The 27,787-nt window shown below is 42.1% G+C and overlaps 1 protein-coding gene across 1 annotated transcript in view; it reads left to right on the top strand.

Annotated features, from left to right (window-relative positions):
* The window catches only part of ano1a (anoctamin 1, calcium activated chloride channel a), a 200,217-nt gene that overhangs the window by 132,836 nt on the left and 39,594 nt on the right, over window positions 1–27,787 (top strand). Inside the window, exons 17-22 of the mRNA XM_060838674.1 lie at window positions 1,018–1,092; window positions 2,164–2,365; window positions 6,219–6,330; window positions 7,385–7,442; window positions 7,544–7,644; window positions 24,619–24,764. Coding sequence (XP_060694657.1) covers window positions 1,018–1,092; window positions 2,164–2,365; window positions 6,219–6,330; window positions 7,385–7,442; window positions 7,544–7,644; window positions 24,619–24,764 — 694 coding nt within the window. The remainder of the gene's footprint in view (window positions 1–1,017; window positions 1,093–2,163; window positions 2,366–6,218; window positions 6,331–7,384; window positions 7,443–7,543; window positions 7,645–24,618; window positions 24,765–27,787) is intronic.

The following is a 27,787-nucleotide window of genomic DNA, read 5'->3' on the forward strand; positions in this document are numbered from 1 at the left end:
GGCTGAGAGAGGAGAAAGAGAGCAGAGGTCCTTCATTGTTCACCTGCAGGATGTTTTTCACCAGTAGTGGAGGGGAAGTAAATCCCTAGGTACTCAGGTGATGAGGTTACAGAAGGCGGAAGAGAAAACACTGCAGGACGTGCTGGAGCTCGTTGGATGTATGCATATCTGCTGTCTCATTGAGTGTCAATGCAGCATCAATCTGATGAAAGTACAGGTTTTCAGATACTTTCTAGTCCATAGTGCAAGAACATTTTACTATCTTTTAGCACAGACATAAAATCTAAGAAGCAATTACTTTCTACAACTGTCCACCAAAATGTTGCAGACCTCGTTATAAAGAAGGTCTCTGCCATCTGGCAGTGTTCTTTTCATGGTGCAGACCGAACTTCGTAATGAAACATTTCTCTTGGCTTTGGAAGAATATGCCAGAGCAGGAGTGAATTTTTTTTAAAAGGCAACATTTTATGATAGTTAACATCAGCTTTTACTTCAGAGTTTTGAGCATCAGACTCCTCCTGCAGCACACTAAAACGTACCATGGTGAAGTGAAATGTCTGGATCAAGGCATGTGCACACGGGGCAGATGAAGCTGGGGAGAGGAGACTCTTGTAAAACACAAACTCCAGTGCAGACAAGTTACCTTGTTTCTGTGCTTCCGATTCTTTGTCATCTGTTCCACCCTGGACTTTTTAAGAAGTTGTTTAGAATGTTATAGTTAAAAGAAAGTATTATAAAAACACGAGTATGAGCTGCCAACTGGCAGTGTCAGTGAATAGGAGAATATGTTCAAGCCTAGATCAAACAATCAAGTGGAAAGGCCATTTATGTTTGGTGCAGGAGTCGATTGTATCAAAGTGTCTACGTTAACTCAATAATATCAGGATGAAATCTGATGGATTTCACCATTCCAACCAGACTGATTTTTCAGCAGAAGCTCCCAGCACCATTTTGAGTTGAAACATAGCCTTGAGAGATTAACTCCTTTTTTGTAAACTGGTTCTGTTTTGTGTTTAGACTGAAAAGGAGAAGCTGACTTGGAGGGATCGCACCCCAGCTTACGTCACCAATATCGTCTCTGTTCTATTTATGGTATGAATAGGAGTAGATATTTTACAAGCCTTGCTTTTCTATTTTAGATAACATTGATTAATTATGAGACCTTGCAACATGCACGTTTACGTAGCACCAAACTGAGTTAGTCAAGAATTATGCAGCACAGCTGGAGGCCATTTGGTCCATTGTACTTTTTTTAGTTTGGCTCTATTTTAGAGCTATCCAATTCATCCCACTCCCTTGTTCTTTCCCTATGGCCATGCAAGTTTTTTTTTCCCCTTTTCAAGTATTATTCAATTTCCTTTTGAAAGTTGCTCTTGAATCTGTCTTCACCAGTCTTCTACCAGATCATTATGGTTCACTGCACAGATAATCATGTTCCTCTAGTTTTCCTCTGTATTGACGATTTATCTTAAAGCTGTGTCCTTCAATTACTGGCCCTTTACCAGTGAAAATGCTCTGTTTCACACTACCTGAGCCCTCCATTTTAACTAAATGACTTGGGCTTCAACACACCGGTGCAGCAATAAATACTTTTAAAAATTTAACATTGCAATACTTCGATTGGACATTTCTTCATTCTAATTCTGATGCTGTAAGAAGCACACGCAAAAATGAGAATTAAAACTGACCCCAGAGCTAATGACGATGAGTATTGAGGAAATGTTAGAAAACCACAATTTGAAATGAAATTGGAAATTCCTCATTAATAACTTTTTAAAAGTAGCTGCACCTGGCCACATCCTGCTAAACTCTTAGCTTTCCAACTCAGGATCATCTTTAAAGTTCTCATTGCCACTTAAAGCTCCAATGCCACCTTTACTCATCAGATTCCTGTGATCAATTCTAATCCTCACTGATTATCCAACCCCCTGTAAAATACTCCGATATCTTTGAGCACTATCTAACTGCAACTTGTTCAGCTGCTAACTTAGCCAACAATAAATACAGCAATTATCATTCTATGATTGAGAATACATTTAAATTTTAATGAAAACTTCGTTACTACATGCTTTTATCACTTAATTTTTTCAAAAAAACTTTTAAAATTTCTTTTTGAGGCACAAAAGCTTTGGATCGTTAATTAAGATTATCTGCCTTCTCCAGATTGGCCTGACTTTTGCGATAGTCTTTGGAGTGATCCTGTACAGAATCTCCATTGCAGCAGCTATGGCTGTGAGCCCTGACGCTTATGCCAGAAACAATGTCAGGGTCATCGTCACGGCTACTGCAGTTATCATCAATTTGGTGGTCATTCTCATTTTGGATGAAGTCTATGGCTCCATTGCCAGATGGCTGACAGTAATTGGTAAGGACAAGCTCTCGATGTTACCTTTCATTACCACTCAATTTACCTAGTGTTACCGAAATGTTTTAGTTTTTAATGCACACAAATGGAATTGAGCAATTTCTAAGCTCTGTTTAGAAGCACATAGGTTTATAGAGTACAAGACCGTTCAGCTCGGTGCACTAGTTCATTTGCTAAATCAAATCAATTGGATTCCTCTTGCCCCAATGCTAATATCATCTACAAATAAATAGCCTTTATTTGGGTGGCTCAGTGGTTAGCACTGCTGCCACACAGCACCAAGAACCAGGATTCCATTCACCCCTTGGGCAACTGTCTGTGTAGAGTTTGCACATTCTCCCCATATCTGAGAGTTTCCTCCTGGTGCTCTGGTTTCCTCACACAATCCAAAGACGTGCGAGTTAGGGTGGATTGGCCATGCTAAATTGCCCATAGTGTTTAGACTACGTGGACTAGCCGTGGGAAATGCAGGGTTATAGGGATATGCTATGGAGATGGATCTGCATGGGACGCCCTTCAGAGCATTGGTGTGCATTTAGAACATGGATCATTACAGCACAGTACAGGCCCTTCGGCCTTCTATGTTGCACCAACCTGAAGCCTATCTACCTTACACTATTCCATTTTCATCCATATTTTCATTCCATTTAAATGCCCTTAACATTGGTGAGCCTACTACTGTTGCAGGCAGTGCATTACACACCCCTACTACTGAGTATATCTATCACCCCTCAATTTAAAGGTATGTCCCCTTGTGCTAGCCATCACCTTCAAAGGAAAAAAAGCTGTCATTGTCCACCCTATCTAACCCTCCGATTATCTTGTATGTCTCAATTACGTCACCCTCGACCTTCACTCTAACGAAAACAGCCTCAAGTCCCTCAGCCTTTCCTAGTAAGACCTTCCCTCTATACTAGGCATCATCCTGGTAAATCTTCTCTGAACTTTTTCCAAAGCTTCCACATCCTTCCTGTAATGCAGTGACCAGAACTGTACACAATACTCCAAGTACTCCAACTTGATGGACCAAGTGGTCTTTTTCCAAGCTGTAGGGATTCTACGAGAAAACCTGTCATAAATATTGCAGCTTTTTCATTTATCTGCTATTGAGAACAAAGACTGATACTACTTGCCCTTCAATGCCTGTACCACCCCTTCCACTTCACTGAATCAAGCAGTGGCATGCTACTGTCTGGAATTGTAATCATTGCCTTTCTTTTAATTTGTTTGTTTGTTTCTTTGGATACACAAAATATTTAGAGACTCTCCGATGAAATGCTGGCTATAAGTAAATATTCATTTCCTCCCTTGGAGCAATGTGAACCCAAAAGAAACTTTCTGAATATTTACATTAAATTCAGCATCTGTTATGATTGGTTGCCACCAGTCTTCAGTCATGTCTACAGATGAAATGACCGCCCCCCCCCCCCCACACACATTTGTCAGTTGACAAGGATGGTGTAAACAATGGGTTTTCACTTCAGAGGATGGAGGACGAGAGATTATGCTGACGATTGGATGCTAACGGACTAATTATTTATGTCTCAGAAGTTAAAATAACTGAATCAGCAGGTTATAGTCCAACAGATTTCTTTAGGAGAGTGACCCCTTCCTCACTTTGTGATTTCAAATAAACCTATTGGACTATGACCTGGTGTCATGTGACTTGTGTCCTCGCCAGTCCAACACCACCTCCCCCATCAAAATAGCTAAAGTTTAAATATCTCTGGAACTTGTTCACTTGAGCACCCCTTTCCTCTCAAAAGGCAGCAGAATTATGGAAGTTATACTCTAACCTGATACTGCCTCCTTTTAAAGTAATCCACTTTATGCCATCAGAAGACTTGATGGTGAATTAATTATTTAAATGTTTACCATTTACACTTGAGCCATTTGTCATTTTATGACCGTTTTGAATTAAATGTACAGTCTTGGTAAATCGACAAGGTCTTTTCCCTGAGTTGGAAGAGTCCAGAACTTGAGGACATATGTTTAGGGTGAGAGGGGAAAGATTTAAAAGGGACCGAAGAGGCAACATTTTCAGAGGGTGGTGTGTGTATGGAATGAGTTCCCAGAGGAAGTAGTGGAGGCTGGTACAATTACAGCATTTGAAAGGCATCTGGATCTGTGGGGTTTAGAGAGATATGGGCCAAGTGCTGGCAAATGGGACTAGATTAATTCCGGATATCTGATCAGCATGGGCGAGTTGGACCAAAGGGTCTATTTCTGTGCTGCACATCTGACTCTACAACTCTATATTTGATATTTTAAAATTGTTCTGACTTACTGCAGTATAAATAATGTTTTTTGGAAGAAAAATATGCAGAATCTGATGTAAAAGCTGTCATTGGCCTGCCACCCCTTGATTTGTTCTCATTTCCCAGTATGGCCCCCTGCTTATTCCAAATATTTCCTGCTATTCTTTATTGCACTGTTCAAAGGTCGGCCTGTAACTCCACATCCGAATATTTTTATCTTTTTTTTCTCTCTTTATTTCATGGCATGTGGGTGGCTGGCAAGTATTTGCTGCCCGCCCCTAATTGCCCTTGCCCTGACTGGTTTGCTAAGCCAATTCAGAGGGCATTAAGAGTCAACCACATAGCTGTGGATCTGGGGTCATGTGTAGGCTAGACCGGGTGAGAATGGTACATTTCCTTCCATAAAGGATATTAGTGAACTAGAAGGGTTTTTACAAGAATAGGTCATGATTTCTTGGAAAAGCTTTCAATTCCAGGTTTTATGAATGAACTGAAGTCACCTGGGAAAATGTGGTCTGGTTGAACCTGTGACCTCAGAGTTAACCTCGGTTTCTGGATTAATACTCAGTGGCATAAAACCACCATCTTCCCATCTAGTCCTCTTTCCCATAAAGGCTTCAGCTTTGTCATGGCTGGGGAGTGTTTTAATTGGACCCTGAAGTTAATTGAATTGAAGAGCTGTTTGATAAGTTTACATATTGCCAGTTACTAGTACACTTCAGATTTCAGAACATAGAATTTGTACTTCTGCCATTTTGAAGTATGATAGATGCACCCAAAACTTTTCTGTGAATAAACAAGTAGTCTGTAATGTAATGGGTTATAGGAATTAGGTCACTTAAAAATTAAAAAAAGATAAAATGACATCAGGCGGTTCCAATAGGATTCACTCGTGCAGCCTGATGCGAAACTATTGCCTTATCGAGAATGGCTAAACATTAGATTTTTCAGTCTCAGGAATTTAGAGGAATGGTGGGGGATATTTTTGAACATACAAAATTCTGAGGGGACTTGACAGGGTGGGTGTTGACAAGATGTTTCCATGACTGGGAGAGTCTTGAACTGGGGAACACAGCTGCAGCGTAAAGGGGCACTCACTTAAAACTGACCTCCAACAACAGCAATCTCTTTCCTATTGTGTCAGGTATGATACCACCTAAGAGTTTTCCCCTGATTCACATTGACTACAGTTTTATTAAGACTCCTTGATGCTAAACTTGGTTAAATGATGTCAAGGGCAGCCACTCTCACCTCTAGAATGCAGCTTCTTTAGCTGTGCTTAAACGAAGGCTGTATAATGAGGGAAGGGGGTGTGTAGAGATCTCAGCGTTTTAAGGAAATTACAGCAAAAGGCAGAGGTGAGGCCCCGCTTTGTAAGAGTTTTATATTTAATACATTGGTGAACTAAGAACTGGTGAAAGTCTGTGAAGCTGGGTGACTGGCAAGTTTTTAGTGGAAATTTTGATCATTGAGGAGGTGGGTGTGGGGGGGGCCCAGAGTGGTGCTGGCCAAGAGACATTTGCCCGATTGCTGCTGACTACTGTTTTACTTTTTTTATCAAATAACAATTCTATTTTGTTTTACCCCTACTACAGAGATTCCCAAAACAGATAAAAGTTTTGAAGAAAAACTAATCTTTAAGGCTTTTCTGCTGAAGTTTGTGAATGCCTACACTCCAATCTTTTATGTTGCATTTTTCAAAGGCAGGTGAGTGCTTTTAGTACAGAATTCACACAAACACCAACCTAGCAGGGGGTCTGCAATACGGTGAAATCCCACTATAGTCAAAACAAGTGGCATTATTGTCTGAAATAATGTGCAATCTTGGACACTGTCACAGGTCCGATTTCTCAGTCCTAACCAGGTTAACCTACTGTGTTGTGTCTTAAGTGCAGAACTTGGAATGCGTGCTGCTTATTGCAATATTCAGGCCAATTCTCAATTACTGAGACAATGCAGCAAGGACTGGACATTTTTCAAGCTTTGGTTGATAAAGTGATGAGTATCATTTGTGAGACATGGACCAGGATGGAAGTTGGCTATTACAATTTGATCATTAACTCCCTTCTGTACGAGTACTCCACGGCACCAATGTGCACCATTGGCAGGATTCAGCTCCCAAAAACTGCAGCCTCTAAAGGCTAGAGCTGCAGTGCAGGGAAGCACCATCAACTGCATGTTCTTCTCTATGTTCTGCCATATTCGTGACTGAACTATATATTCCTTTTTTTTTGATGAGTAAAAATTGTGGAACTTCCTCCCTAACTGCACTGTGGGACATAGCCTCACATGGAGTGTATGGTCCAAGAAGACAGCTTACCATCCCGTCCTCGAGGGAAGCAGTTACTGGCATTATCTGTGACACTCTTTTTTAAAAATCACACACCAGGTTACAGTCCAACTGGCTGAATTGGAAGCACCAGCTTTCGGAGTGACGCTCCATCAGGTGATGAACACAATCACCTGATGAAGGAGCGTCGCTCCGAAAGCTAGTGCTTCCAATTAAACCTGTTGGACTACAACCTGGTGTTGTGTGATTTTTAACTTTGTACACCCCAGTCCAACACCGGCATCTCCAAATCATGACTTTTTTTTAAGAAACAGTTGTGCAGTTGGGGTCGGTTGGGGGTGAAAAACTATTTGATTGTCCATTGAATAAAACCAGCCACCTTTTTGATTTTGACTCTTTTTGACCTCAGTACAATTTAACACTCTGCCTTTTATTGTAAATATGACGCTACCAAATATTGTCTCCTTCTAGGTTCACAGGCCGCCCAGGAAAATATATCTATATTTTTCGTAACATGAGAATGGAAGAGGCAAGTTGGTTCTTTTTTAAAAATAGATGAAAACTAATCTTGGAATCATATGGTAAGCTTTATGGTGAAAGAAAGGACTGACTCTTGTTCACTTTGTTAAGTGTGCACCAGGAGGCTGTTTGATGGAACTCTGCATTCAACTGAGCATCATCATGCTGGGCAAACAACTGATACAGAACAACCTGTTTGAAATCGGAATTCCGTAAGCATTTACCTCTATTCTGGACAGACTGGTGAAGGATATTTACTTTTTCAGAATTTGTGTCCTTTTTTTCTATATTTTTCTTTTCTCATATTGTTTAACCAATTATTGAAGTGTGTCTGGCTTTTTGAGTCTCTAGTTTTAGGCGTGTATCCTTGAGGGAAGGTGTCCAACCTGTCCTCCGATCCCTTGAGAAACAGCTGCCAGAAGTCAAGGTGGCTCTTATGAATTTGTGACTTTTACCTGAAGTCTCTCCTCACTGGGAAGACTGTAATCAGAAGCTCACAAAGGGAAGAGACAGTCACACAAACACTATCCTAATACTTTGTGCAGGAGCACCTAGTTGCTCTAATGTAACACATGAGCAAAGTGTAAAATGTCTCCCCTCCCTATTACCTTTTAAGTTGGCCTTGTTCACCAGCCCAAGAGCTGATGGGATAGAAAGTGGTCCTAGGTGATGACCACTAACAGCTGTTATTGCATTGGTCTCTTGTACTCTCTGCTTGGTATTGGGTTTTATTGAAATCGATTTGATGTGCCATCATGTATCCCGGTGTAGACAATGGAAGGTGCAGCCTCATCCATTTTGGACAATCCCTCAAGCTGTATTCCTTCTCCAATAGGCTCACAGTCCCATGTTCATTTGTCTTTCAGGTGTTTTGAATGATGTTACATCTGATCGTTTTGATATTTTATGAAATTCATAAGCTCTGGAATAGTGTGGGAAGAGGGTAGATGATATGATCTAATTCATGTTGTTAAATCAAAACCATAATTATGATTTAAAGTTGACATGTATAAATTTTTTAATGATCCGAATATTCAAAGTTTGTGAGAAGATTTGTAGCTCGGGTGCTCGTTGTTGTGGTTCTGTTCGCCGAGCTGGGAATTTGTGTTGCAGACGTTTCGTCCCCTGTCTAGGTGACATCCTCAGTGCTTGGGAGCCTCCTGTGAAGAGCTTCTGTGATCTTTCCTCCGGCATTTATAGTGGTTTGTCTCTGCCGCTTCCGGTTGTCACTTCCAGCTGTCGGTTGCAGTGGCCGGTATATTGGGTCCAGGTCGATGTGCTTATTGATTGAATCTGTGGATGAATGCCATGCCTCTAGGAATTCCTTGGCTGTTCTGTTTGGCTTGTCCTATAATAGTAGTGTTGTCCAAGTCGAACCCATGTTGCTTGTCATCTGTGTGTGTGGCTACTAAGGATAGCTGCACAAAACACTACATAGGACAAACAGGAAGACAGCCAACAATCCGCATCCATGAACACCAACTAGCCACGAAACGACACGACCAGCGACAGAGACAAACCACTATAAATGCCAGAGGAAACATCACAGAAGCGCTTCACAGGAGGCTCCCAAGCACTGAGGATGTCACCTAGACAGGGGACGAAACGTCTGCAACACAAATTCCCAGCTCGGTGAACAGAACCACAGATCCGAATATTTTGTCAGAGCATTCAAAATACAAAATTCAATCTGGACCTTGCGAGATGTTTTTATTTGATTATTGTTGTCGCATAAAGCAATTCATTTGTAGAGCTCACTATAATCCATTTATCATACTGGAATTATTGAGTTGTAAGATTTTGAGACAACCCCTTTGATTTATATCAATTGCTTCTGTAAGGACAGGCGGACATTCCTAGGTATAAGGTTGGACAATTGGTAGAGGGTGGTGTACAATGCTGGCATTTGGAAGTGCAGCCATGGATATCTCCACAAACAGCCTGAGAGCTTTCCTAAACCAGCCTGTAGGATGTTCACCTGGTGAGAGGGGGTTTGGCCCTAAACTGGGCCCCTTTCATCCAAACATCAATAGCAATAAGCAAATGGAGTGATTGCAGTTTCTCAATAACCCAGTGTCTCATCTAAAAGAAGGAGGGATAAAAATCTCCTTTTTTTTTTTCCCTTTTGGCCTCCTTTGCATCCTGACCTTGAAGTAGGGAGGTGCTTTGAATTTGGCCGCACTATTATGTGGGCCCTGTTATGGCTCAGTGATGCTGTCTCTGGAGTTTCTAGCATTGAGTGAAGTCTGTATGATCCCATTAAACCACTTGAGCTGAAAACTGGGATTGCTTCTGAACAGCTTTTCAATTTTTTTTATTAGCTTCATTTGGTCTCTCTTTTCTGGGCCTTAATGAATTAGTGAATGTTTTTGTTTAAGAGCAGAAATTAGGCCATTCAGCCCATCAAGTCAGCTGTACCATTTAATCATTTTCTCAAATGATTTTCTCAACCCCATTCTCCTGCTTTCTCTCTGCCTGAAGTATACTCACTCACTAAAAATACTCGAACTATAGCAATGAATTCTATAGATTGACCACTCTCTAGCTCACTCTTATTCCTTACATGAAAATGGACAATTTCACATTTTTCTACATTATATTCCATATGCCAGATCTCCACCTACTCACCTAAACTAGCTATATTACTTTGTAACTTCTTCATATGCTGTTTATGGCTTGTTTTCTTACCCACCTACCTATCTTTGTGTCATCAGCAAATTTAGCAACTAATAATTCTGTCCTTTCATCTAAGTCATTTGGATAAATTGGACAAAGCTGAAATCCTAAGACCTGATTCCTGTGGCACATGACTTGCTATATCTTGCAGACCTGGAAAGACCCATTTCGGCCAACAGATTTTCATGTTACAAAGACAGGCATTGCTGGAGAAACTCACGTCTGGCAGTATCTGTGGAAAGAAAGCAGCCATAATGTTTTGGGATGTTCAGTTCACAGGCAATGTGTTACCCTCTACATGATCTTTTTATTTTCAGCAGTAATCATTGATGTGGCACTTTTTATCGATGCCTTCTGGAAATCGAAATACAATAGAATTATAGAATCCCAACAGCGCACAGAGGTCATTTGGCCCATTAGGTCTGCACTGACCCTCCAAATAGCATCCCAACCCATCCCAGTAACCCCATATGAGGGTGTTAGCATGGCCAATCCACCTAACCTGCACACATTGGAGTACCTGAAGGAAAACCTCACAGATGCAGGGTCAGTGTTTGTCTGTGTGGAGTCTGCACAGTTGGCTAAGGCTGGAATTGCATCCAGATCCCTGGCACTGTGAGGCAGCAGTGCTGACCACTGTTACAATACATCAGCCTATTCCTCTTTCTGTGGGGATGTCTAGTGGTATTATCACTATACTATTGATCCAGGACTCTGGATTAAAGTTCACCTGGACCATCTCTGACACCTCCCTCCCCTTTCTGGACCTCTTCATCTCTACTTCCGGTGACCAACTCAACACTGACATCTATTTCGAACCTACCAACTCCCAGCGTTACCTGGACTACACCACCTCCCACCCTGCCTCCTGTTAAAACCCAGTCCCTTACTCCAATGCCTTTGCTGTGTCTACTCGCAGGAGGAGCAATTCCACTTCACAACAATCCAAATGGCCTCCTATTTAGGGGACTGCAACTTCCCCTCCCATGTGGTCAACAACACCCTCCAGCACATCTCCTCCACTTTCTGCACCTCTGCCCTTGAACCCCACCCCTCCTGACCTTCCACCCCACCAATCTCTGGATTCAGCATATCATCCTCCTCAATTTCCAGACCCCATCACAGGGATATATTTCCCTCCTCACCTCTATCTGCATTCTGCAAAGACCATTCCTTCTGTGACTCCCTCATTTAGGTCCATGCCCCTCCCACCAACCCACTCTCCACTCCCAGCACCTTCCCTTACAGCTGCAAGGGGTATAAGACCTGTGCCCGCACCTCCTCCCTCACCTCCATCCAAGGATCCTTCCACATCCAGCTGAGATTTTCCTGCACATCCAAACACCTCATCTACTGTATCCATTGTCCTTGATGTGGTTGTCTCTACATTGGGGATATCGGACATCAACTTGCAGAATGTTTCAGGGAACGTCTCTGGGGGACATGCACCAAACAACCCTGCCCTGTGGCCGACCACTTCAACTCCCCCTCCCAGTCCAAGGACATGCAAGTCCTGGACTGCCTCCACTGCCGAATCCTACCCACCCGACACCTGGAGGAATAATGCCTCATCTTCCACTTTAAGACCCTCCAATCACACAGCAGCAACAGTATTGGTTTTCCCCAGTATCCTCATCCCCTCCTCTTTTCCCCCCCCAACTCCCCCACCTCATCCTAGATCCAACTGTCCAACTCAAGACCATCCTCTTGACCTGCCCTACCTATCCATTTTCCTTCCCACCTATCTGCTCCAATATATCACCATCACCCCCCCCCACCTGCATCTACATTTTGCCTTCCCAGCTACCTTCCTCCCCTTCCCCCGTCCCCACCCCTCCTATTTATCTCCCTGTTCCCTCCCCCACATTCCTGATGAAGGGCTTATGCCCGAAACATCAATTCTCCTGCTTCTTGGATGCTGCCTGACCTGCTGGGCTTTTCCAGTGCCATACTTTTCAACTCTGATCTCCAGCATCTGCAAATCTCACCTTCTCCTAATAATCCAAAGACCCAAGTAATTCACTGAGGCCAGGGTTCAAATCCTGCCCTGGCAAAATAGTCAAATTTGAATTCAATAAGCAATCTGGGATTGAGTCTAATGGTGTCTACTGTCAGGAAAAGCGCCTCATCTTGGAAGATGGCAACATTTGAAATCAATAATAACTAGAAAGCAATTGTCAGAAAAACACATTCACTAATGTCCTTCAAGAAAGGAAATCTGCTATCCTTATCTGGTCTGGCCTACATGTGACTCCAGATCCACAGCAACGTGCTCGATTCTTAACTGCCCTCTGGGTAGTTAGGGATGGACAATAAATGCTGTCTAGCCAGTGATGTCCTCAACCAATGAATTAATTTTAAAAAGTGTTCCCTGACATTCAAAAGATGATTTCTGCTTTCACAAAGCTATGTTGACTCTGCCTGATTATCTTGAGTTATACCAGGACACAGTTATGCTCCTTTTTATAATTGCTTTAACATTTTCCCAATGTGTGATGTTAAGCTGTCTGTAATTTCCTGCTTCCTGTCTATCTAACCTTTTGACTAAAGGAGTTAACGTGCTAATTTCTGATTAAATGAAACGTTCATTCAATGTAGGGAATTTGGGAAAATTTAAAACCAATGCATCAATGATCTGTGGCCACTTTTAAGGCACTTGGGAGGAAAAAAAACTCAAATCTCTGAGGCCTGGACAAACGTGCAACTCCAAGAATTTGCTAATTCCACATTCCTGGTGATTATAATTTTCTTGAATCCTCCCTCCTTCCCCTCCATTTCCCGATATACAGCTATTTTTGAGATGTTGCTCATATCCTGTATGTCACTGAGAAGCTGGTTAAGAAGGGTTCCAGTGCATTACTATAAAAAGGAGTTGATTAATATCTGCCCATCTGAGGAATCTTGTCTGTGTGTGTGTGTGTGTGTTTAAACTGCCTTCATTGTCTACTGCAGTGGCCTGGCCAGGCCAGTTCCTAAGATATCATCAGTATTTACAATTAAATCAGTATATTTTCAAATATACTGAACTTGCATAAATCACTTTATCCCTCGTGTCTTTATCCTCCAGGTATCACTGAGAAACAGAAAAACCATAAGATGCAGGGTATTCTAGTTTGGTGGATAAAGAACTGGTTGAGCAACAGGAGACAGAGAATAATAGTTGAAGAGAGTTTCTCAATGGAGAAAGGTGACCAGTGGGTGTCCCACAGGGGTCAGTGTTGGGGCCACTGTTGTTTGTGATATACATAAATGATCTGGAAGAGGGCACTGTTGGTCTGATCAGCAAGTTTGCAGATGACACGAAGATTGGTGGAGTAGCAGAAAGCATAAGGGACTGTCAGAGAATACAGGAGGATATAGATAGACTGGAGAGTTGGGCGGAAAAATGGCAGATGGTTTCAATCCAGATAAATGTGGGGTGATGCATTTAGGCAAGTCTAATTCTAGAGCAAATTATACAATGAATGGAAGAGACTTGGGAAAAGTTGATGGGCAGAGAGATCTGGGAGTGCAGGTCCATTGTGCCCTGAAGATGGCTGCGCGGGAGGATTGAGTGGCTAAGAAGGCATATGGTATACTTGCCTTCATCGGATGGGGTATTGAGTATAAGAGCTGGCAGGTCATGTTAAAATTGTACAAGACATTGGTTCAGCCGCATTTAGAATACTGTGTACAGTTCTGGTCGCCACATTACCAAAAGGATGTGGATACTTTTGGAGAGGGTGCAGGAAAGGTTTACAAGGATGTTGCCTGGTATGGAAGGTGCTGGCTATGAAGAGAAGTTGAGTAGGTTAGGTTTTTATATATAAGAAAAAAGGAGACTGGGGTGGGGGGACCTGATTTGAGGTTTACAAAATCAAAGGATTTAGACAGGATAGATAGCGATAAGCTTTTTCCCAGGGTGAAGGATTCAACGAGAGGTCACGCTTTCAAGGTGAGAGGTGGAAAGTTTAAGGGAGATACACGCGGCAAGTAGTTTACACAGAGGGTGGTGGGAATTTGGAACGCGTTGCCAGCAGAGGTGGTAGAGGCAGGCAGAGTAGATTCATTTAATGTGTGTGTGTGTGTGAGAGAGAGATTGGCAGAGAGATGCAGATGCTTAGGAATTGACCGATAGGTTCAAACAGTACAGTGCAGACTTGGAGGGCTGAAGGGGCTTTTCCTGGGCTGTAAATTTTCTTTTTCTATATCATCTCACCAAATTCATGATGTTTTATTGCAGTATTTCTGATCTTGTTGGAAACCACCAGGAAAAGTTGCAAGTGACTGTCCTCGTGATATGGAGAGTCAACGTTTTGGGCATGAGCCCTTCAGGAATGAGGAAAAAGGGCTCATGCCCGAAATGTCGTCTCTCCTGCTCCTTGGATGCTGCCTGACCTGCTGCGCTTTTCCAGCAACACATTTTCAGCTCTGATCTCCAGCATCTGCTGTCCTCATGATATGGCTGCATCATAGAATTTGCTGAATTTGGCCTTTCACAAGATGAGGGTGTCACTGGCAAGATCAACATTTGTTGCCTATTCTTAGTAGCCCTCAAGCTGAGTGGCTTGCTCAGGCAATTTGGAAGGTAGTTAAGAATCAAGCACGTTACTGTGGGTCTGGAATCCCATGTAGGTCAGATCAGGTAAAGATAGCAGATTTCCTGCCCTAAAGAGCACCAGGTGGGTTTTTTGGTAGTGATGGTGGTCATGAAACTGAGACTAGCTTTCAATTCCAGATCTTGCTTTGATTTAGTGATGTTAATCTCCAAAGATTTATCTTTGGTTTAACCCTGTCTTGGCACATCATGGACTGGGATCTCTGAATATAGTGTCACTGTCACCTTCCTGAAACCCTGAGACTGTTGCAATCACTGTGCCCATGCCAACCCATTGAAAGGGCTGTCCATTTGTCTCCCATAACTTTGAACAAATAATTGACAAAGGAAACATATGCTAGTCCTTTTCCAAAGCTTCAATTAAATCTGCTGTGGGCATCCCCACCTGTACCCCCTCCCCAAAAAATTACAGATCATAGTACTCCACTCTGGTTTTTCACCAATTTGTCTGAAATGTGTCTTTTGGTTACTGGCCCTCCTGTCTGGAGAAATATATATGCTCCTTATCAACATTGCATCATTCTGAACATGTCTATTAAATTTCATTCTAACCACCTCCACTCGGAGGGGAAAAGTTCCAGCTTCCTCAGTCTCTAAACAAAACTGAAACCTCAGACTAAAGTTCCAAATAGTGACATTGCCATACTAAGTCATATTTGGAGTGATATGTGTATTTTTAAAATCCTTTTTGTCTGTTTAGTTTGCCAAGTGAATAGATGATGAATAGTTTGTTTTTTGTCAAGTTCTACACTGTCAAACACCATTGTACTAACACTGTAACCTGGGAAAACTCATGTATCTGCAAGTTGAATGACTGAGAATTACCTTGAGTTTTCCTTTCCCTTAGCACACAATTCAGCTCAGCACTGAGGAACCGCTGCACTGTTAAATATGCTGTTGTACAAATGGGATCCCAATCCAACAACTCAACTTTAGAAAAAAATAAGTTTAAAAATCTCACAACACCAGGTTGTAGTCTAACAGGTCTATTTGGAAGTTCAACTTTCGGAGCCTTCATCAGGTCACTAGTTGCCTGATGAAGGAGCAACATTCCAAAAACTTGTACTTCCAAATAAACCTGTTGGACTATAACCTGGTGTCATGTGATTTTAAACTTTGTCCACCTCAGTCCAACACCAACATCTCCACATCTTGGAATAACTAATGTCCTGCCCAGTACAAGTTAATGTTTTCCCCTTGCCCTCTCCCTGCAGTGTTTTGTTTTCATAAAGCACTGCAGATGCTGGTAATTTGAAACAAAACAAATTGCTGGAGACACTCTGCAGGTTCAGAAGCATCTGTGGAGAAAGAGAGAGGGATACAGTTAACATGGAGTCCACTGACTCAACCAGCTCTGAGGAAGGGTCACTGGACTCGCAACATTAACTCTCATTTCTCACCACAGATGCTGCCAGCCCACCTGAGTTGTATCAGCAATTTGTTTTTGTGCCTGAAAGTTTGTTTGGTCATAACTTAATTGGCTGTCCCAATACAACAACTGAGGTTGTGAAAAATGCTGTTGTCATTCAAGTCCATCTCTTCCTCCTCAGAATCTCCACTTATATCATTTTACTTGCTGTAGCCATTTTGAAAGAATTAAGCTATAATGTATAAAAATACACATGGTGTCTATCTGTGGCAAGGGGCAAGAGGATGACCTTCCGTAACCTTACTTTGACACTGCAACTGTCTCCATGTTTAGTTTCCAATTATTGACACTACAGCATTAAGTGAAGCCATTTGACTGTCTGTCTGTGTTCTCGCACACTGGCACAACCTTAAAACAAAGAACATTACAGCGCAGTACAGGTCCTTCGGCCCTCGATGGTTCCACAGGTCAGTGCAGCAATCTGAAGCCTATCCATCCTAAATTATTCCATTTACATCCATATGTTTATCCAATGACCATTTAAATGCCCTTAAAGTTGGTGAGTATACTACTGTTGCAGGTAGTGCATTCCACCCCCCAGCTGAGTAAAGAAACTACCTCTGACATCTGTCCTATATCCCTCACACCTCAATTTAAAGCTATGCCCCCTCGTGCTAGCCATCACCATCCGGGGAAAAAGGCTCTCACTGTCCACCTTATCTAATACTCTGATTATATTGTGTCTCAATTAAGTCACCTCTTAACCACCACCTCTCTCATGAAAACAGCCTCAAATCCCTCAGCCTTTCCTCGTAAGACCTTCCCTCCATACCAGACAATATCCTACTAAATCTCCTCTGAACCCTTTCCAAACTTCCACATCCTTCCTGGAATGTGATGACCAGAACTGTACGCAATACTCCAAGTGCAGCCGCACCAGAATTTTTTACAACAGCAGCATGACCTCGTGGCTCTGAAATCCAATTCCTCTACCAATACGAGCTAACACACCTTACACCGCCTAAACAGCCCTATCAACCTGGGTGGCAACTTTCTGGGATCTATGTACATGGACACAAAGATCTCTCTGTTCATTTACACTACCAAGAATCTTAACATTTGCCCAGTACTTTCCAAAGTGAATCACCTCACACTTTTCTACATTAGACTCCATTTGCCACCTCTCAGCGCAGCTCTGCAGCTTATCTATGTCCCCTGTAACCTGCAACATCCTGCAGCACTATCCACAACTCTACCAACCTTAGCGTCATCTGCAAATTTACTAACCCATCCTTCTACAACCTCATCCAGGTCATTTATAAAAGTGACAAGCAACAATGGATCCAAAGCAGATCCTTACAGTACACCACGAGTAACTGAATTCCAAGATGAACCATTCCCTCTGTTGGCTTTCAGCTTGCCAATTTTTGATCTGAACCACAAAATCACCCTCAATCCCATGCCTCAATATTTTGTTTGATAGTCTACTGTGAGAACATTATCAAATGCCTTACTGAAATTCATGTACACCACATCAACTGCCGTACCCTCGTCCACCTGTTTGGTCACCTTAAAGAATTCAAAATAAGGTTTGTGAGGCACGACCTACCCTCCACAAAAGTGTTGACTATCCCAAATAAACACTCATTCTTTTTTGGATGATTATGAATCCTATCTCTTATAATCCTTTTCCAACAATTTACCCACAATCGAAATAAGGCTTACTGGTCTATAATTACCAGGGTTGTCTCTACTCCCCTCCTTGAACATTTGCTATTCTCCAGTCTTCTGGCACTATTCCTATAGACGATATAAATATCAAAGCTCTGCAATCTCCTCACTAGCTTCCCAGAGAATGCTAGGATAAATCGCAACTATAAAATAGACAATAGAAAAACTTGTCTATTTTCACACTTGCCAGAATTGCCAACACTACTGCCTTGTGAATCTCAATCCCGTCTCGTCTAGTAACCTGTATCTCACAACAACATTTTTTTTGTGTGAATACTGATGAAAAGTATTCAATTGGCGCTTCCCCTATCTCCTCAGACTCCATGCACAACTTTCCACTACTGTCCTTGATTGACCCTAATCTTACTCTAGTCATTCTTTTATTCCTGATATATCTATAGAAAGTTTTAGGGTTTTCCTTGATCCTATCTGTCAACAACTTCTCGTGTCCCTTCCTGGCTGCTCTTCATGCTCAATTGAGGTCTTTTCTGGCTAACTCTTAACTCTCAAGCACCCTAACTGAGCCTTCATGCCTCATTCTAATATAAGCCACCTCCTTTCTCTTGTCAAAGGATTAAACTTGCTTAATAAAGCATATCTCCCTCACTCGACCACTTCCTCCCTGCCTGACAGGTGCATACTTATCAAGGACACACACAACCTTTACAACTAAGTGTCCCTACGTTAGTGTTTTTACACTTGTGGTATAAAGTAGCTGCTACTTCACATGAAGACTAAACTTGTGTAGCTAAACAAACTCCCAACTGGAATAAGGAGACCCACTTCTTGCCTGTTTTTTGTACAGTTGCACCACATCCCTGCATCTGGTACTGAGAGAAAATTCAGTTCATATTTTTACCACCATCATAGCATTCATAAAAAGTGAAACTATGTTCAGCTGATACTAGTTTTATCGTGAGTGCATTGTGTTTAAAGAATGAGGAATCAATCTTGATAAATGAGTGGAAGATGGGGCCACCTGCCTGCCCCATTCCTGTTTCCTGCAGAATCCCTGTAGTGACCAGTAATGTTTTAAAGAAAAATCAAACTTCTAGTTGAAAGGATAATAGATGTCATTTTTAAATACATTTGCATAACAGGCAAACTAAAAGCACCGTTGACCAAACCTCATTTCTGTAAGAGAGATTAAAGTACAGAATAGAACTTCCCCTTTTTAGTGTAATTGAAAACTTCACTGACAGGATTTTCTCAAACCAGTTCAAGTTTTGGCCCCAGTCCAAAGTTTCTCTGCTCCCAAACATTTATTTCCTTTCATTTCTTGCCCTGGTAATATTTAACCACGCAGTTGGTCTTTCAGTGTTTATTTTTCCCTCTGGCAATTTTCACTGAAACAGTACTTCGGCATCTCCTGAAGCTTCATTTCAAAAATTACGTATTTGGTCTTTTCTGACTCCCACCCAAATTCCTGTGCAGTGAACGTTTGAGACTTTCAGCCTCTAATTGCTATCTTTCTCTCTCCCCGGGATTCTGGCAGCTTGAGTCTGTAGATTATCTTCGAAACACTACTCCCTCCCTCCCTGCCTGTCTCCAAGAAAATGAAGCATGGGATCACTGTATTCCGAAAGCAATGTTAAGTCTCAATCCTTAAGATTTCAACTCATTTTTACCTTAGAAGAGGGTAACTTTAAAGCATAATATTTATGATTAACCCTCTGCAACATAGGGTAATCAGAGGGTTAGATCGGGGGTACAGTGAGACCCTTTTTTCCTCGGATGGTGATGGCTAGCTATAAATTGAAGGGTGATAGATATAGGACAGCCATCAGAGGTGGTTTCTTTGCTCAGTAGTACGGGCGTGGGACACAGCCTGCAACAGTAGTAGACTTTAAGGGCATTTAAATGGTTATTGGATAGGCATATGGATGAGAATGGAATAGTGTAGGATAGATGGGCTTCAGATTGGGTTCATAGGGTGCCGCAGCATCGAGGGCCGGAGGACCTGTACTGCGCTGGAATGTTTTCAGGCAAACCGTTTGTAAGCCAAAATTCTCTATCTTTGGAAACGATCTGCCTAGCCACTGTAAACACACAGCCTCTGCTGCAGTCTGAAAGCACAATAATCTGGTCCTCCCTTTTCACAGCTCCCCCTCTGCCCAGACTGGTCATCAGCCAAATTCTATAACCGACCCTTCAATATGGCTGAAATTAAAGACTATCCCAAAACACATCACTTCTTTTGTAATCCTTGTTGCAATTGAGGTTTTGATCAGGTCTGTAATTTAAGCTAGTGACTTTGATTCAGGGTCCAATGCAGTTCCCATTGTCAAAGTCAGAAGTCACATGACAGTTATAATCCAACAGGTTTATTTGAAATCACAAGCTTTTTGAGCGCTGCCCCTTCATCAGGTAACAAAAGGGCAGCACTCTGAAAGCTTGTGATTTCAAATAAACCTGTTGGACTAAGAGTCTGGTGTTTTGACTTCTGACTTTTTCCAACCCTTTATCCAGTCTCTCAGAGGCACCTCCGCATTGTGGTTCCCGTTGTCAGGAAATGTCACTCAGTAAAATGATTGAATTGTGAATTGTTTTCAGATACTTTTCCACTGTCTGTGGAAAGCAGACAAATTCATAATTTAAGTTTTTAAATCTGAATGAGCTTTCAAGCATTATTTTATTGCTGGAGAGTGATTTGGAGTAATTATACACTAATTACATTCAAAGACATTTTGGATGGTTAATGAATAGAAAAGGTTTGGAGAGATGTGGGACTAGATTATTCTGGGATTATGTTTAGCATGGACTGGCCTGGACTGAAAGGGCTGTTTCTGTGACTCTCTGCCAATGACTCCATGGATTACTAAGAGAAAAATGAACCTTTTTCTCTAACCAAGAAAAATGTTACATTATTATAAGTTGAATTTGCATCTCCGTGGAGCTCCCAGGAACAAGGAAAAGTCAGAGTTTGACAAACACATACACATTACAGAGATCCTCTGTAGTAGTCGTGAACAGTCAGTACCAGGGGGCTGAAGTTCTGAAAGGATTTAGTTTGCTTTTATTCCATTCAACTGATGCTTCTAAACAGTGGATTCAAATGTAAATAGTTTTTGGTCTTCGAATCTGTTGCCATGATAAATTGATTTATTTCCGTACATCAGAACGTACAAACTAGGAGCTGGAGTCAGCCGCCTGGCCCTTCAAGCCTGCTCTGCCCCTCAATAAGATCATGGCTAATCTTCTCATGGACTCAGCTCCACTCAAGTGTTATGAAAATGTCCCTTTAATTCCTTTTACTTTTCAAAGAAGTATCTCCCTTAGCTTTAACAGCGATTACTGAAGTAGCGTCAACTACTTCCCTGGACAAGGAATTCCATAGATTAACAACCCTCTCGGTGAAGAAGTTCAAAGAACAAAGAAAAATTACAGCCCAGGAACAGGCCCTTCGGCCCCTCCAAGTCTGAGCCGATCCAAATGTACTGTCTAAACCTGTTGCCCAATTCCTAAGCATCTGTATCCCTCTGCTCCCCATCTACTCATGCATCTGTCCAGGTGCATCTTAAATGAATCCATCATGCCTGTCTCTACCACCTCTGCTGGCAACGCGTTCCAAATGCCCACCACACTCTGTGTAAACTACTTGCCGTGTGTATCTCCCTTAAACTTTCCACCTCTCACCTTGAAAGCATGACCTCGCGTTGAATTCTTCACCCTGGGAAAAAGCTTATCGCTATCTATCCTGTCTAAACCCTTTTGTGATTTTGTAAACCTCAATCAGGTCCCCTCTCCATCTCCTTTTTCCTAATGAAAATAAACCTAACCTACTCAACCTCTCTTCATAGCTGGCACCTTCCAAACCAGGCAACATCCTCGTAAACCTTCTCTGCTCCCTCTCCAAAGCGTCCACATCCTTTTGGTAATGTGGCACCCAGAACTGTACACAGTATTCTAAATGCAGCCGAACCAATGTCTTGTATAATTTTAACATGACTTGCCAGTTCTTCTACTCAATACCCCATCCAATGAAAGCAAGCATACATATGCCTTGTTGACCACTCTATCCACCTGTACAGCAACCTTCAGGGTACAATGGACCTGCACTCCCAGATCTCTCTGCCCATCAACTTTTCCCAAGGCTCTTCCATTCATTGTATAATTTGCACTAGAATTAGTCTTGCCTAAATGTATCGCCTCACATTTGTCAAGATTGACAACCATCTGCCACTTTTCCACCCAACTCTCCAGTCTATCTATATTCTCCCGTATTCTCTGACTGTCCCTTATGCTTTCTGCTACTCCTCCAATCTTCATGTCATAAGTTCCTTCTCAGTTCAGTTCAGTTTTAAACCTGTTTCCTTTAATCCTGAGGACGTGCCCTCTTGTACTAATCTCACCTGCCAGTGGAAACATCCTGTCTATTTCTATTTTATTGATTTTCTTCATAATTTTGTTTTTATAAGATACCCCCTCATTCTTCTGAATGCAAATGAATATAATCCCAATCTACTTGGCCTCTCCTCATAAGCTAACCCCTTCGACTCCAGAACCAACCCAATAAACCACCTGCGCACTTCCTTCCAGTGTCAGTACATCCTTAAGTAAGGAGACCAAATCTGCACACAGTACTCCAGCTGTGGCCTCCCCAGCAGCTTGTACAGTTGTCGCATTACCTCTCTGCTTTTAAACTCAACCCCTTTAGCAACGAAGGACAAAATTCCATCTGCCTTCCTCATTACCTGTTGTACCTGCAGACCAACCCTTTGTGATTCACACACAAGGACACCCAGGTCCCTCTGCATCGCAGCACGCTGCAACTTTTTACCGTTCAAGTAATAATCTATTTTGCTGTTATTCCTACCAAAATGTATGACTTCACATTTACTAACATTGTATTCCATCTGCCAGACCTTTGCCCACTCACTCAATGTATCTATGTTCCTCTGCCAAGTTTCTCCATTCTCTGCACATTTTGCTCTGCCACTCATCTCCGTGTCATCAGCAAATGTTTACACCGTACATGTCCCCCAATTCCAAATTATCTGTATAAATTCTAAATTAATCAATTCATCTTCAGTTTATCTTTCTAAAGTAATGTGTACATTTTTAAACTTGTAAAACCTTTTGACCTCCATAAGGATCTGTTTAAACCCCTCATTCCCTGCCACCAAGATGATGATGGGTAGGTCAATATTCTGCTAATATTTTAAATATAATTCCTTCAATAACTTTCTCAATCCAGTCGTCATAACTTTAAACACTCTAATCCTCTTTTAAACACTCAGCTGATGTCAGAAGCAACAATGACAGCTTGGTTTGGATCTTTGATTTCTGTCATCACTGTGGAGTTTCTGATTTGACTGTAACCTTGCATCTATTGAGATTCAATGTGTATTATGTAATACTTGGTGTAACAGATCTTCACATTTTAGTATATTCTTCCACCAGTTCCTCAATTTTATAGTGAAGCTGCTAAGTTAACTATCTGAAGGAAAATGAGCAAGTTACAAACTTGCTGCAGCTGCCACTCATTCCCACTCTCCACACCCAAATTCCTTGCATCATCCATACACCAATCTCTGTGTATACTGAGCCAGTGTCCCTGCCTGTTATGTGTGGATGACCAGCATCAAAACTTATCCATGGTAAGTAGGAATATGAACTGAGGGCAGCAGATCAGCTGAGCTCATACTGAATGGTGAGAAGCTCGAAGTGTCGAATGTCCGGACCATAATCTGTGTGTGTGTTTGACGGATCTCCATGTGCATGTTGTTCCATCTGCTCTGACCTTATACCATGAGTAATAGCCAGATATGGGCACATCATCATACAAGGAAAGGTGGGATAGGTCAGCTCTGTGTCTGCTGGAGTTTAGAAGGATCAATGGTTTGATTCAAATGAAAGGTCCTGGGCAGATGTGAGCAGGCGGATGTGAGAAGGATGCTCCCTCTTGTGGGACAGTCTGGAACTAGGAATGTTGGTCTAAAACCCAGCGACCCCGTCATTTCAAACAGAGATGAAAATAATTTATTTTCTTTGAGGATTGAGTGTCTTTGGAGTCTGACTATTTTTAATGCCAAGGTTGACAAATATTCAATAACCTTTCATCTTGCATATTGAGAAGCAGAGGGTGGGGAAAGAAGAGGCGGAATGCAGAGTGTCAGACCAGCTGTGATCTTTGTTGGACGGTGGAGCAGGTTTGAGTGACCCAATCCTGCCTCTAGTTTGTATGATGCTATGTGATGTGTAAGACCAGCAAGTAATGACATTGCATCAATAAACCCAATTGCTAAGAGCTCAAATCATGCGGTACCTTATGAAATTAATCAACTAGTTTGGTTATTAATTGATAGGGAGTATTGGTGGGAGGGGAAAACCTGAGCTGTGATTTTTGTCATGAAAGTCTACGTGCAAGAATTTGCATCTCTGATCAGGGAGGCAGTGGTGTAATGATGATGTCACAGGCCAAACAATCCAGAGCCTTGGGCCCATGTTCTGGGGACATGTGTTTGAGCCCATCATGGGAGGTGGTGAAATTTGAAATCAATAAGCTAGCCCAATAGTAACCATAAAGCCATTGTCGATTGCCAGAAAAAGCCATTCACTAATGTCCTTCAGGGAAGGAAATCTACTGTCCTTATCTGGCCTGGCCATCATGTGACACCAGACCCACAGCAAAGTGGCTGATTCTTAACTGCCCTCTGGGCAATTAGGGATGGCCTAGCCACTGACTACTTCATCCCATAAGCAGATTCTTAAAATTCAATACGCCCTCGTGTCACCCTGTTGAAACTTGTATCTGGTTTCAGTCAGCATGTGCCAGTTTCAATAACTCAGCTCTCATTTCTTGCATTTCAGGAAGTTGAAGAAGCTGATCCGGTATATAAAGGCGAAAAGAGAGGCCAAGCTGGAAACAGAGAACAACTGTAAGGCACCGCAGCAATATGAAACCGACTACAATCTGGAGCCATTTGCTGGTCTGACTCCAGAGTACATGGAGATGAGTGAGTACATGGGGATGAGTGAGTACTCATTAAATTGCAGGATTCCAAGGAAGGGTCACTCCACCCAAAACATTAACTCTGTCTCCCCATAGATGCGGCAGACCTGCTGAGCTTTTCCAACAATTATGGTTTTTGTTTGTTTTCTGTTCAGTGCAGGAAACAAAGGGAAAGCAAGTACTGTGGGTGGGGCTTGCCCTTAAGGATGAAATATTGAAATGGCCACACTTAGTAAGATAAACTCCTCCCTTATAAGATTAGCAAATGTAATGAGAGGAAGGATGTTTTGTGTGGAAATTGGCAGGTATACTTCCAACAGGTGAGTTTCATAATCTTCTCAAAGATTTAGTTTTCTTTTAATAATGTTTGTTATCTGTGTATGTTGGAGACACAACAGATCTCTCCAAATTGTTTTTTGATAATGTCAGGGCAAAACAGAGCATACACTCGTGCCCCATGCTGAGAGCTGATGGGAGGACAGTAACAACATATGATCTTTTCTGGTTTAGTTTCGTTTCTGGTTCAATTTGAAGACAGTAAAAAATGAGGTCTGCAGATGCTGGAGATCACAGCTGAAAATGTGTTGCTGGTCAAAGCACAGCAGGCCAGGCAGCATCTCAGGAATAGGGAATTCGACGTTTCGAGCATAAGCCCTTCATCTCATTCCTGATGAAGGGCTTATGCTCGAAACGTCGAATTCCCTATTCCTGAGATGCTGCCTGGCCTGCTGTGCTTTGACCAGCAACACATTTTCAGTTTGAAGACAGCAAGGAATCAGTCATGCAAAGGAACACAATGGCGAGCCGTACTGGGGATGGGGAGCGCAGTCTCCATCTTTTCTTCACACCCCCCCCTCCCCAATCCCACTTCCCCTTTCCACCTCCCCCTTCCTCTCCCAGGAACAGCTCTGTTAAAAGTTACAATTACAATTAACTCTGAAAATTTGCAAGTTTGTGTACTTCTCTGAGCACAGCTTTGAACCAGACATCCTATTAAGTGTTATTTCAGATGTGACTATTCTTCTGGTAATAAACTGCATTCTGCGTAGCTCTTGGTAACAGATCGAACTGGTCAGGTATATGTTAAAGCTTTGCCAACTTCCAGAATGTGGGATTCACTGTACTGATTCTCCTTGACTTAATTTTCCAAATTCCCTAAACTAATGCTGTTTTCCACGTGTGTGGAGTGGACCCAGAAATTCCTGTTGCACGCACCCTTTTTTTTAAAAAAAGAGCACAGCTGGCTGTGGAGTGTCTGAGCTCATGTTGAAATGCTGTGACAATATCTTGTTGCTATCACAGTCAATCATTGAAGATCAGTTTCACAGGTGTTAGGAGGCCGTGATAGAAAGGCTGTTCAACTTATCCATTTTCCTGAGGTTTTGCTAAATAATATCAGGCTGATGTAACGTCTGCAATTCGTTCAGTTCTGTGTAAGAATTTGTTAATCAGTGATCACGTTGACCTGTCCACTTACTGAGCAAATTTCAAGCAATGTGAAATATTGGTTTTAAAGTAGGATTTGCCTTCACAATTCTATTTATAATAAACCCAACTGCTTATGACCATGTTAAACTATTGTTCTTTGCAACAATGTGTACACAATCCAAAAATGGTACAACACACAGGAAGCTATTCAACCCATCAGTTTGGATATCCACTCACCTGTCATTTTCCTATCACCATGCAATTGTTCTCTACTTGGAGTAGTTTATAGAATTGTTGTAGAACAGAGGCCATTTGATTAGACTCTGGTCTCTTACCTCGCAGACTGTCAAATGCAACTGAGACCAATTGCAAGTCAATGACTTGTCCTTGAAAGTTGCTTTGTCATGCACTGCCCCAGCAGCTGCTCCTGCTCTGGTGGTCAATGTTTGTAGTTTCCTTTTCTGGAACAATGCTCCTCTGGATTCTTGAATTGTATTTCAACCCATGCTCAGAAATGTTTCCATATCACCAGGCCAGTATGTTTTCTTGTTTGTAAATTCCAAGCCAGCAATTAATACCCATCCTTAACTAGAAATGACTGTGGATCTGGAGTCACATGTAGGTCAGACCAGGTGAGGATGGCAGATTTCCTTTAGTAAAAGATGTTAGTGAGCCAAATGGACAGTTGTCACATGATCGTCAATGGGCATTTTTTAAATTCCAGATATTTTTTATCATTGAATTCAAAGTTGGCTTCTGCCACACTGGGATTTGAGCCAATGTCCCCAGGCACTAGCCTGGGATTCTGAATGTCAGTTCCAATGACATAACCGTTACTTAGCCTACTACTAGGCTTTCAGGCCCCACTCTCTGCTGCACTGAACATTAATGGTGACTGGCTTTTTTCAAGCTATTTCCAACTTGGAGGAATTCCCGGAACCCTCACTATGTAATCATTCAACTTATCCAGGATTTCCCTGTGGTCCAACTACAGAAAATCATTGTGTTCAGTTCACTTCAGCAGCGTTGTCTACGATGGAGTCTGCTTCTCTCGATCTGTTGTCCCACCCCTCGTGCTCTTGCTGTATGTCATGAGCTGTCTTCTAGTTGCAATTGGTAATCTCTGAGATTAGTTCATTCTTGATGTGAGAAGCAAAGAACTTGAATGGGAAATTAATGTGACACAGGCAGGAGACATTGTCAAATCCATTAAATCATTTGCAGTCTGTAAATTCACAGGATGTTAGTTTGACTCAAATACCGGGGTCTTCCCCCTTGGTCAAATGTTTGCTCTTGACCATTTCGAGAGGCAGCACCTTGTGCAGATGGAGTAGCTGTTTGATGCTGCAGAAATGATCCTTCTTTAATGTCATCGGTTCAGAACTGCTTCATCCTGGACCCACTGATGTGTTCTAGAATTGTGCTAGAGTTGCACACTTGGTGTGAGAGCCCATCTCATGGGCACTGTGTCATATTGACGAGTATCACCATTTGCTCCATTCTAATGTTGGAAAATGACAAGTGGGCTTTGCAGGGGTGCTCTCTAAGGAGTACATTGTTTACCGGTAAAGGGATGACTGACCAGTGGGAGGCTTTCAA

This window comes from Hemiscyllium ocellatum, chromosome 18 (genome assembly GCF_020745735.1).
Source record: "Hemiscyllium ocellatum isolate sHemOce1 chromosome 18, sHemOce1.pat.X.cur, whole genome shotgun sequence".
NCBI classification, from domain to species: Eukaryota; Metazoa; Chordata; class Chondrichthyes; order Orectolobiformes; family Hemiscylliidae; genus Hemiscyllium; species Hemiscyllium ocellatum.